The 13,106-nt window shown below is 50.4% G+C and overlaps 1 protein-coding gene across 1 annotated transcript in view; it reads right to left on the reverse strand.

Annotated features, from left to right (window-relative positions):
* LOC149325410 (solute carrier family 41 member 3-like) overlaps positions 1-13,106 on the reverse strand; it is a 72,287-nt gene that overhangs the window by 27,364 nt on the left and 31,817 nt on the right. The window contains exon 8 of the mRNA XM_089564270.1: positions 5,827-5,900. Within this exon, the coding sequence (XP_089420396.1) occupies positions 5,827-5,900 (74 nt within the window). The remainder of the gene's footprint in view (positions 1-5,826; positions 5,901-13,106) is intronic.

A 13,106-nucleotide genomic window follows, 5' to 3' on the forward strand; every position in this document is an offset into this window, starting at 1 on the left:
GCCAAGGCGAGTAGGTAGCGTGAGGTCGTTGGCTATGGTCAGTTTCGCTCTGACAATTTGCTGCCAAAGGTGCCTTCCCCTAGCATCTGAGTGATGATATCCCCAGCTGCTGTGCATGGCGTTGAAATCACCCCCAACTACAACGCGATCCTGGGGATATATCCTTAAGAAGTGTTCTACAAAAGACATATCTACTCGATATGTCGTAGTACCGAATGATCGCGCATAGATTGAAAAAACTAAGGCTTGTTGGTCGCCATCTAAGCTAAGGCGTACTCCCGCTACCTCCTGCGTCTGCGTGCACCACGCGGAAGTATCTAGTTCAGTGTGGGCCGTGCGCGACAGAACAAGAACGCATGCCTGCCCATTGGCTATTGGAGGCACAGATCGCGATCCTGGAACGGGACGCCGGTGCTCTATGGAAGGGGTGCAGTAAGGTTTGTACCCTATTAGATTGGGCTTATTAATGCCAGTCTCCTGAAGCAGGACAGCTAGAGGAGGCGTTGGCGTGATGGACACTCTCCTCTGAAGTTCCGCTTGTTTGCGACGGATTCCCCGGCAGTTCCATTGCAAGAACCGTATAGGAGAGTCCGACACAAAAATTTCAAGTGGTTTCGCGCTAATTCCTGCCATTATTAAACTGAAAGGTACGCGGAAGTGAAGGTGATGTGTGCCCAATTTCGGGCTCTTGATTCGGAGAAACCGGTGACATTCCCAAGAGTGGGAGCATACGCTTGATCACCTCGGCAGTGACCAGTTCGATAATGCGCGTGAGCTGGTCTTCATCTAAGTGTAGCGTACGCGAACTATCTTTTGCAAGATTCGTTTGCGCGCTGCGTTGCGTATCGCGGAGTGTTTCAGCGTAAACCCGATGAATGCGCGCTTGCTTTGGTGCCGTCGCGGTATGCTCAAAAACTGCGTTAGAGTTGAGGTGGCATTCCTTTGACTATTGCTCTCAGATTGTGTGGAGGGCTTGTGCGCGCCTTGCCGTTTAGTTTTATGTTCGCTGTCTCGTGTCTTCTGCATCGGCTGACTTTGTAGTGGAGGAAAGTCCTGATTAACAAGCACAATTGACTCCGAGGCTGATTGCTGTGTACTGACAGGGCTCTTGTGCGCCGTCGTCGACACCGTTTGGTTACCACGTAGAATCTCGGCTTGTTTGCGTTATTTTCGTCGCGATACTCGGATACGACGGAAAATGCCATTCCTCAAGGTTTTTGTGGCCTGCCGCCGAGCAGGGCATTTTGAGTCCGTGGCTACGTGGGGACCTCTGCAATTGCGGCATAGTGGTTCCGTCGGACAAACCTCGAGGTTTCCATGTGCAAGGCGACCGCAGTACGAGCATCGACGTTGGTCGACTAGTGGACACGAAATTGCCCTGTGTCCGATTTTGAGACAGGTCTCACATATGATAGACTTCGGGTGATAAGGTGTCACCGGAAGGAGTATGCTGTGCAGATGAATTTTTCGGGGAAGTCTGGAGCCCTGAAACGTGATTAGAGCTGCTCCGTTCTTGCCCATAGGCCTGGCGTTTATTATCCTGCACGAGTAACACGTGAGGTTGGCCATGAGCTGTTCGCTTGTTAACCCGTTGGCACGATAGATGACCCCGCGGATCTGGCCGGGGCGTATGGTTTCATAAGCTTGGATAGGTGTCTCCTTTCCAGAAATTAGGAGAGACTGCAGTCCAATCAGATGGTCTCTGGCATGCATATGCGATATGTCGACAGCAAACTGATTTGCTTCGTTCAAGAGGCCGTACTTGAAAGCCAGAGTGAAAATGAATTTTACGAAGCTCATTAGCAACAGCTTCGTGCAGCCAGTGTGCGGGGAGTGTCCCTAGTTGTCCGGATGAGGTTAGCTTAATTATCACAGTCTATTTAACACTGATTGGATCGGCGGCTGCGGCCTTGTTCTTTCGCCTAACAGGCTGCCAATCATCTTCTTCAGTATGTTCATTATCAGCCAAGTGATCGATTCTGCCCATAGGGGTGACTATGGACGCTGAGGCACAGCCTAGCGATCGATAATGCGCATCCGTGAAGCGAGCATTTATAGCTATATGCGAGTGGGCATGTTTTACGCCGTGTCGTTTGTTCTCAAAGCGAGTGCTTTCTTGAGTCATCCGCGAGTAGCCTGACCCCATCCTAGGTTGCTTGGAAAATTTCGAAAACGGAAAAGTGCAAGATCCTACCTCGGAAGGGGCGCTTCCCGGCTTGTTTTCCGTGGAAAGAACAGAGAATGGGTTGGAGACAGGTATCGTCGCAACCACTTGAATGGCTTCGTCATCTGCCATGCTTTCGTCGGCGCCGAGCACGGCGTCAGGTTTGGCCGCGTTATCTGTGCCGCTGCAAAGCGATGTTAGCGCGGCGTCTTGCCGAGGCTGCTGCGAAGCCATGTTGGCGGCTTCGGCGGTAGGCGTATCCGATGCATCCGGATGGTTTCCTGGGGTAGTCGTTGACGCGGAAGCGTTGAAACCGTCGTCCACAGGTGGCGAGGAACACGATGGGGGTGGCCCATTCATTTTTGGGAGTCTAGCCCAAAAACGTCCGGGCCAAAAACTTCAAAAAGTCGGAGCGATGCGAACGTGCGTCTCTTCGAGACGGCTGCTTGCAGCGCCACCTACGCAATTGTTATAGGCAAGACGCTTAGTACTGGCAGGAGAATTTCTAAGTTTTCGCTTAAGAAACCACATTTGGCGAAGTGCAGCAGCAGAAGTTTCTGATATGTGTTTTGACAAGTTAATTTATTTGTAAACGTAACCCTTAAGTATTTATATGACTCCACCTCTACGATATTATTGTTGTTAAGCTGATATGTAAAGGAACACCGGATATTTTCCTTGTTGCTCTTAAAAGTACCGTTTTATCAGTGTTTAACTGCATACACCAATTTGTACACCAGTGGGAAATAGCTTCTGAAGTATCCTGTAATATTTCTTGATCCTTTGTGCACGTAATTTCTTTAAACACCAAACAGCCGTCGGCAAATAATCGGGCAGAATCCTGCGCAGGAATAACATCTAACAGGTCACTGATGAAAACTAAAAAATGGATCGGGCCCAAGACACTTCCCTGAGGCACACCAGAAGTAACATCTAACATCCGAGACGAACAGTTCCTGATGGTGACGTATTCTTTCGTATCACTAACGTAGGCCTTCATCCAGGGGACAATACTTTGAGGAATACCAATACATTCCAGTTTAAACAACAGTTAGAAACTACACACCGAGTTGACCGTTCGCGTCTAACACACATCCCTGTTCATGCACAGTCGATAGCAGTTGTGTGACAGTTGATAGCCCTTTTTGAAAACCATGTTGAAATTCAGATAATACCTTGTTTCCTTCTAAGTGTTGCAGAATATATGATGCTACAATGTGTTCCAGCATTTTACAGCACGTACTCGTGATCGAGATTGGTCGATAATTCGCGACAGATAACGGTTCATCTTTTTTTTTAAACTGGGACAACACGTGCCGTGCGCCATAGTTTTTCGTATTTCACCTGAATCTAGCGATAACTAGAAAAGGTTAGTCAGAAATGCCGATATCTGTTCTGCGTAATGCTTTAGAAAAGCATTTGGTATTTCATCCGGTCCTGCTGATTTGTTGCTCGATGGGAGCGATTTACAAACTAAAAAAAAACGTCTTGCTATGAACCGGCAAAATGAAGTCAGACAGCCGGAAGTCAGACAGCCAAGTCAGACAGCCGGAAAAACCGGCATTTCTAGTCAGCTGTGATACTCTGAAGTTTTCTCTTCGAAACGAAGGATCGCTTACAGTGTTTGTCTTGAGACACGCTGGTTAGAGCGTACGAGTTTTGAGTCGGAACTCCTTACTTCGCAGTGAAACACGAACCACCTTTGCAGGCTGAGTGCTCGAAACTAGGTTGCCCCCGAAGGGGCGCAGCGGGGTTTACGGAGCTTCCTCCAAGCGCACACCCCTGAAGAGCCGGGCGCCGGGCCGGGGGTGGCTGGTACCCATTTTTACCGGTGGGTGTCCGGCGGTGGGTTTCGAACCAACCATCTCCCGCAGCCGAAGCGGACGCCCAGACCATCTTCAATATGGCTATAACGGTGCTTTACAATATTCTACGCTTCCCCCACAATGAAAATTGATGTCCATGAATCCTCCACTTGATTTATTCGAACGTAGGTCGGCCTGCTTTTACGGCTGCATCTGTAACTGTATGGCGTTCGGCCGGCATGCGTGACCTAAACGGGTCAACTATAATGCCAAAACTGCCACGCCTGCAGCGGTTACAAGTAGGATTTAGAAGCAGGCGCCGTTCTAATCCAAATTAAGACCTCTATAATTGCTGGGCTCTTGCACTTCTTTGCAAAAACTGCCCTCTTTCAGTTAATGCTTTAAGGGGTAGGCTCTCGCTCACCTCGCCGAAAGGCAATCCGCACAACAGATGTGGGCGTTCGCTCAGTGGCCGCCATTTGGGTACATTCAAAGTAACTAAAAGCGTCATGATTCTGCTGTCGTTGATTTCGCCAACCAGTTCGCTTAGGCGTGCCCAACTGGCCGGCGCGCTGGCTCTATGACGAGACTCGCCGACCTGGTTTGTCGCGCGAGCTGAAGCCGACTAGTTGGGAAGGCCATCCACGCAAAAATCTTGCAGCAGAATCTGTATTTTGTAACGCTGTGCCATCAGGTACGATGAGCGCAACCCGACATTGGAAAGCAACAACCTAATCAGAAGCACGGCCGTTCAGTAAGTGGCACCGCGGCTAGTCGGACAACTGCACTGCATAGGGACCATGCTTCGTCTATTTATTACGCAACCATCGCAGAGTTTCTTTTCCGGGACTGACGCAGCGCAGATTAAGGTCATCAGGGGTGTTAAGCACGTTGGCGGCCGGCCTCCAAAGTAGCATACGCGTGTGCCGCAATTTTACTAACGGCGTCATGGGCGTGTTTCTGCCACGACGAGCGTGACGTCATCCCATGCAGTCTATACACCAGAGCAGGGACCAATGGCAGAGGAACAATTGAATCGCCACATCAAAAATAGGGCTCATCTGAAGCAATAATAATTCGTCACATAAAAGCAAAGGCGCTGCTTTGGTCTGTCTCAAAAAAAAGATAAGCTAGATTCCTTCCAAACTTCGCTCCGCACAAATAAAGGTGGTCAGCTGTATAGAATGATATTTACGCCGATGGGTGAAACCGCATTCGGTTCTCATCTATTAGCCAAATATAGAGCGTAACTAAAAAAAGCTGCTTTTCCACATGCTGCCACCTCAGAGAAGTTTCCTTAGCCACAGCACAGCATAGAGTAAGGAAAAGTATTGCATAAAAGTTTGGACACTGTCAGCGCACACCACAGACAAGCCTCCTGTTCTAGATTTTCCTCAACAGCAAAAAACTTGGTTTCTCAACAATGTTGCAATATCTCGCAGTGAAATGCACCTGCCGGCGCCTAGACGTATGCGTTCAGTATCGTTCGCGAAAAAAAATCGAAGTAACAGCAGAGATACTGCAATCGTGAAAATTGGCTGTGGGCGCCTTCTGCAAAATAGGGCCAGTATTGGAGCTGCCATTCTCTGGCTGTATTCGATCGCAGCTCTGGAGTACGTGATGTGTTCATTTTGTTCTGCACCATACTCCCGCTAACTCCCTTCGCCTCTAATGGCCTGAACAGCTTTGAAGCAAAGCAGCATATTTAAGGATCTCTGAAGCGCATTTCATGGTCGCAAAAGCACAGCGGCCCATTAAACACATATGCCCGCTCCAGGAGTATTCTACTTGGACTGCCAGCCACGTTACAAACGCACCCACGAGCAATATGTCATCGGGTGAGGCATATTATCTCACCGTTGACAGAGGAGAGGTGCAAGGCGATTGGAGGAAATTTATCCACTGCATAGTCCAGGATGTATCCGCCGAAGCTGGAACGAGAAACGCGCGCTCATTTTTAGGAACATGGCTCTTTGTCGTGGCGTCGGTTACAAACTTCTTAAGCGAGACGCTTCTGCCTTTTCACTAGTAACCATTTCTTCTGGATGATTTCTTGCCCGTCCTAGTTATAGAGGAAGGGATATTCCTTCCTCCTTAACTCCAAGTTCGTGGAGCCGATGTGAACCTTCTCGCAGAAACTGCAGGCTCACGTTAGCCTGAACTGCCCATTCCTAAATTCAAAAACTATTCCCCGCTGCTCTACGAACTCATCATGATCAGTCTGATTACGCGCACTGCAGGGAAAAGACGTCTCCAATGTCTGTTCAAATAACCCTTGTCATTTGCCAGTTCACGGCCATCACATACCAGTAAACGTATTAGCCTCATCCACCCACCTAACTTTCTGCCGAGCCTGCTTCGCATGCCTACTTATGAAATCCCATGCGTTACCGTCAAGAACCGGCGGTTATCTTTCCTTTGCATTACATACCCTGCCCAAGCCTATGTCTTGCTGTTTATTTCGAATAGGAACTCATTAACCTGCGTTTGTTGCTTCACCCTCACGGTGCGCTTTCTGTCTCTTAACCTCTAACTTTTCTTTCCTCAGATTGGTGCGTTGTCTTGAACCCTTTTCGTAAGCCTCCACGCGTCTGCTTCATAGGTGAGTACCAGTAAGATACAGATGCATCACTTGTCTTGAGGGATATTGGTAAACTGAAATTCATGATAGGAGAGAACCTACCATGTGCGCCCTGGCCCATTCTTATTGTCTTAGTAATTTCCTTCTCATGACCCGGATCAGCGGCCACTGCCTGCCCTAAATAAACGTATGTTACAACTTCCTGCACATCGCTACATCGTTCTTCCCTTGCAACACTGTTGAACATTGCTTTGGTTTTCTGCATGCTAATTTTAGGCTCCCAGTTTAGCTGTGTGATAGCGTCAAGTGCATGACGCGTCACTTTGCCATGACGCGCACTGATAGCAGCAGCGGATAAGCAACCGCTGCGTATAAAAGAAGCGTCAGACAAATAAACGCGGATTCGTTGTCCTGCACCGGTCTTCGCTGGTTCTCTGCTGCGGCCGCTCGGCTGCCGCACGCTACTACATTACACTGGCGACGAGGATGGGATCGAGGCGGCTGGCTGCTTTCGTCGGTTGCTGCTGAAGAGTACTGCCTGGCGGATGCTGCAATGACGAAGGTGGGAAAAATTGATACTTTTGACGAAAGGAGCGAGAGCTTCGAGTCCTACTTGGAAAGATTTGAGCTTTACGTCTTGGCAAATGATGTGGCTGAAGGCAAGAAGCCAGCCGTATTCCTGACTGTAGTAGGACCTCGAGTGTATGAAGTATTGAAGAACCTGCTAGTTCCGAATTCCCCTGCCAGCAAAACGTATGACGAGGTCACGGCGCTACTGAAAACACACTACAGTCCCCGAAAGGCCGTGATTGCGGAAAGGTGCCGATTTAACCGAAGATTGCAACTTGAGCAAGAGACTGTAGCCGAATTCATTGTGCAGCTGAAGCACCTGGCCAGAACTTGCGAGTTTGGCAAATTTCTCGACGAAGCGCTTAGAGACAGGCTAGTCGCCGGGCTACGCTGCGTCGACACTCAGCGTGAGCTGTTTGCCGCTGAAAAGCTGACGTTCGAAGAGGCGTGCAAAATTGCGTTAAATCGTGAACTAGCCGCCACCCAGACTCAAGAAGTAAAGCTAGAAGAGCTGAAAAGTATACCACAAAGGCACTCAGGACTAGAAGTTGATGTTCTGAGTCAAGGCTACCGTGCTAAGGACAATTATCGAAGCAAGACTGAGCCCGTAGAGTGTTTCCGTTGCGGTAAACGCCATGCCGCCAATAATTGCCGATATCGTAAGTACAAGTGTCATAACTGCGGAGAGCAAGGTCACTTGAAATCGAAGTGCAGGCAGCGCACAGGCAAACCGAACGCGCTGAATGCAATCGATAGCTCGGCCGATGAGTCTGACGAAGAGCAAGAAATATTAGTATGACAACAAATAAGTCTGCATACTATGTCACAGTTCTGGTGGAAGGACAGGCCTTAAGGATGCAAATAGACACAGGGGCGTCCGTCACCGTCATGCCGAAGTCAGTTTTTCTTCGTAAGTTTCCCCATCTAACAGTAACGACGGCTACGGTTCCTTTACGAACGTACACAGGAGAACTAGTGCCGGTCGTAGGGTCGGCTGATGTGCGTGTTGAGCACGCTAATCAAACTGACGTTCTACCTGTTCTGATAGTAGATGACGGTGGGAAAGTGTTGCCGTGTCTGCTCGGCCGCAACTGGCTGAGGAAGCTGAAATTAAACTGGCAGGAAGTTAATGCTATACAGCAAGAAGACGCCGTGGAGGAACTTAAGAAGTTTCAGGCTTTGTTTTCGCCGCAGATGGGGCTGATAACGGGCTACAAAGCACAGGTCCTCTTGAAGCCAGACAGCAAGCCAGTATTTTGCAAGGCCCGTCCCGTGCCTTTTGCATTGAAGCAAGCTGTGTCCGAACAACTAGACGCCTTGGAACGGGCGGGGGTACTGAAAAGGGTCACCAGAAGCGATTGGGCGACTCCGCTGGTAGTGGTACCGAAAGACGGAGGAGCAAAAGTGCGGTTGTGCGGTGACTACAAGGTCACGGTGAACCCTGTGCTGCTGACTGAGCACTACCCTCTTCCCTTGCCAGAAGATTTGTTCACAACATTGGCAGGCTCAAAAGTATTCTGCGTCCTAGACCTTGCTGCCGCTTACCAGCAAGTAGAAGTTGCCGAAGATGCAAAGGCGATTTTAACTATAAACACCCACCAAGGCCTTTACCAGTACCAGCGGCTCCCTTACGGCATTGCCAGTGCTCCTGCCATATTCCAGTCGCTCATGGACGGGCTTCTTAAGGGTATCCCTGAAGTAGGGTGTTATATTGATGATGTCATCATTGGAGGTTCAAGTGAGAATGAATGTCGGAAAAGGCTGGAAGAAGTTTGCAGGAGCACAATGTGACGCTGCGCATGGAAAAATGCAAGCTCTTTTGCAGTGAAGTCCGCTATCTGGGCCACATAATTTCAGCGGATGGAATAAAGCCACTGGGATCGAAAACAAGGGCAATAGAGCGTGCACCGGAGCCTACAAATGGTACTGAACTGAAGTCTTTCCTGGGAATGGTAACATTCTACTCCAAGTTCCTGTCTAACTTGGCGACTGTGGCTGCGCCGCTCTACGAGCTCCTGAAGAAGGGCACGCGTTGGAAATGGACAAGCGAAGGTTCTCGCGCGTTTCGAAAAACAAAGAACTTGCTCACGACCAGTCCGGTACTTGCTTACTACAATCCGAAGCAACCCTTGGCTCTAAGCTGTGATGCGTCGCAGTATGGGCTCGGCGCGGTTCTTTTTCACATACTTCCCAGTGGGCGAGAAAAGCCTGTCGCTTTTGCTTCCAGGACGTTATCGCAAGCTGAGCGTGGCTATGCCCAGATCGAGCGAGAAGCGCTGGCAATAATCTTTGCTCTCAAGAAGTTTCATCGTTACCTATATGGCAGGGCATTCACGTTGTTCACGGATCATCAACCATTACTAGGCATCTTAGGGCCACGGAAGCAGGTCCCATCTTTGGCGGCTGCTCGAATGCAACGGTGGGCGTTAATCCTGGCTTCTTATCGCTACGACTTGAGATATCGGAAAGGATCTCAAATGGAAGTGGCGGACGCGCTGTCCAGACTGCCTGTTGCAACCGAAAACAGCGTTGATGAGACACATACGCTTGCTGTTTTTTAAACTAAGCCACTGACGGCTAAAGACGTTGCCAAAGCTAGCAAGTATGACGGCATTCTCAGCAAAGTCTAGATATACGCTTGAAGGATGGCCAGCACAAATCAGAGATGCTCAACTTGTACCGTACTATAACAGACGTGCGGAGCTGTCGCTGGAAGCGGGATGCGTCACATGGGGCAGTCGTGTTGTTGTGCCAACAAAGATGAGAAATGCAGTGTTGAGTCTGTTGCACACGGAACACCCCGGTGCTTCACGCATGAAGATGCTCGCACGTAGCTTGCTCTGGTGGCCAGGGCTAGACGCAGAGATCGAAAACGCGGTGTAGTGTGCCAAGTGTGACAGGTTCCGCTACCACCATGCGCCGACACTGCGCTGCGCCTGACGACGGCGAAGTTCCCCCGCTCTCTTCTCTCTTGGTGCTGGCTACGCCCGTCTACGCTGCCAGACCCTGCACAGCGGTTCGGTCTCTTGAGGACGCCTAATAAACGCACCCCTACAAAGTCCTCAGGAGAAGTACCGCCCAGGGCCAGTGTAGAGAGGGCCTCGTCGCAGACACCGGCACGCCGTGTGGAAGCGCGCTGCTTGCGGAGCTCGTCGTAGCTCTGGCAAAGCTTAATAACCTCACTGACGGTGGTAGGATTTTTCGCGAGGAGCATCTGAAATGCGTCGTCAGCGATGCCTTTGAGGATGTGGTGGATCTTGTCCGCTTCTGGCATGGCGGCGTTGACACGTTTGCAGAGGTCAACGATGTCTTCAATGTAACTTGTGAAGGTCTCGTCGGTGTGTTGAGCGCGGTCCCGTAAGCGCTGTTCGGCACGGAGCTTGCGCACCGCAGGGCGGCCGAATACTTCCGCAAAACTCTTCTTAAATACGGGCCAAGTGGGTAGATCCGCCTTATGGTTTCGAAACCAGAGGTTCGCCACGTCTGTGAGATAAAAGAGGACGTTACTCAGCTTGATAGTGTCATCCCATTTGTTGTAGCTGCTCACTCGCTCATACGATGACAACCAGTCGTCAACATCTTGGTCGGCAGTGCCACTGAAGAGGGCAGGGTCACGCTGCCGGATGGCGCCAGAACAAATGACGGTGGTTGAACTGGCCGCCGGTGTTGGGGCAGTCTCATTTGGCATGGTTGACACAGGCGGCAGCGTACGGCTCCGGAGTTCCAGGTTGGTAGGGGACGAACCCAGCACCTGCACCAATTGTAGGGGTGCGTTTATTAGGCGTCCTCAAGAGACCGAACTGCTGTGCAGGGTCTGGCAGCGTAGACGGGCGTAGCCAGCAGCAAGAGAGAAGAGAGCGGGGGAACTTCGTCGTCGTCAGGCGCAGCGCAGTGTCGGCGCATGGTGGTAGCGGAACCTGTCACACTTGGCACACTACAGCGGTAAAAACGTGTAGCATTTGCCAACAAATGCAAAATAGCGCTCCCCGTTCTCCGCTCGAGCCATGGCCGTTTCCCGCCCGCTGCTGGCAGCGCGTGCATGTGGACTTTTTTGACTTTGATAAAACGACATTTCTTTTGTGCGTGGACTTGTTTTCAAAGTGGATCGAAGTGTTTCCTATGCGCTCTACTACAGCCGCGAAGACTATCGAGCGCTTGCGGAGTCTGTTTTCTGCTTACGGATACCCTGAACAACTGGTTTCTGATAACGGCCCCCAGTTTTCAGCGCAGCAGTTCCAGGACTTCCTCGATGCCTGTGGCATCCGACGCACGTACAGCCCGCCATACCATCCGCAGTCCAACGGGGCTGCCGAAAGGTCGGTGCAAACTGTAAAAAGGAGTCTTCGTAAGCAGCTTCTGCACGACAACAAGAGAGGTAACAACAGATCGATACGGGAGAGACTGGACGACTTCCAGCTGGCGTATAGGACAACCCTTAACACGGCAACAGGCAAGTGTCCGGCTGAACTGTTTCTGAAACGAACACCACGCACGAAACTGTCATTACTAAGGCCATCATTTCGGGATGACATGCAGAGTAGGCAAGAAGGGCTAAAACAGCAGCATGACCACCGGAGATCAACTTTCCGTTCATTTAAGGAAGGAGACTGGGTGTACGTGAAGACTGTCCGGCAAGAGAAGGTGTCATGGACGGAAGGGCGTGTAGTGCGGCTAGTCAGCCCTGTGACCTATCTCGTAGAGACTCAGAACACAGTTCGACACGTTCATGTTGATCATTTGCGATCGCGCAGCTCTTTCCAGTATGCAGGACTGGACACCGGGGCGGAAGCCCCGAGACGACCGGACACCGACGACTTTGAGCGTCATCAGGAGACGCTCCCCTCCCCACTACAAGAGGCGCAGCATGACGCGGACGCGGCAGTACCCCCTATTCGCGATGATGCACCAACCCCGACCCCGCCACCACAAGACGGGCAAGAATTGCAGCTGCCAGCTGCTCACAATGCACATCCTGAGGCGCAAGCTGAAGCGCCTTCCGACTCTCCACCAACAACACTGCGCAGAAGCCAGCGCTCCCGGAAACCACCAGACCGATATACCTCCCACGATTTCCGCCACTGCAGCTAATGAGTGGAGGCGAAGATCTTGGAGGGAAGGAATGTGATCGCGTCAAGTGCATGACGCGTCACTTTGCCATGACGCGCACTGATAGCAGCAGCAGATAAGCAACCGCTGTGTATAAAAGAAGCGTCAGACAAATAAACACGGATTCCTTGTCCTGCACCGGTCTTCGCTGGTTCTCTGCTGCGGCCGCTCGGCTGCCGCACGCTACTACTTTACAGCTGTGCCTCTGTAACTCAAGTATCTTCTGGCGGGCTAGTTGGTTTGAATCATTCATAATTAAATTAATTACCCTGGGCTCTGTTTTATGTAACATGCCCAATGACAAAGCAGCAACCTTCTGCGCATCCCTCATTGCTGCCTCCAAGTGCAAGTCCCGTGTCTGCGCTTGTGTGTGTTGTCTGTTTTCTTGCTCGTGTCCTTGTTTCTGTTCGCGCAGTTTTAATTATGAATGACTCTGTAACTCATTCTTTGCAGTGTATCTCCTGCGTGATTTAGCAGGGCAATGTGATCAGTGAATGGAAAATTACTTGGATATTCTCAATTAACTCTTATCCATAATTGTTCGATATCACGGCATCGGAACAACTCCCGTAAGCACGCGTTGAAGAGAAATGGCGAGATCGTGCCTGCCTGGCTAACAGCCTTGCTTATTGGAATTTTCTTGCTGACTTTATGGAGGACTCTGATTACAAAGCCATCGTTATAGATGCCATCCAGTATTTTCACATAAGACTGTTTTACAGTGATTTCACAAGGCCTGTGACTGCTGGGGCTTCCGCTGAGTCGAATGCTTCGTTGTAATCAAGGAAATTCGGATTGGCTGTATTCTGCGCATTTCTTTGTCTCTTGAGTGGTAGTTTGAATATCGTCTATTTTCAATTGTACGCTACGAAAGCCTGAC

This window comes from Amblyomma mixtum, chromosome 10, assembly GCF_055824585.1.
Source record: "Amblyomma mixtum isolate Tamu chromosome 10, ASM5582458v1, whole genome shotgun sequence".
NCBI lineage: Eukaryota > Metazoa > Arthropoda > Arachnida > Ixodida > Ixodidae > Amblyomma > Amblyomma mixtum.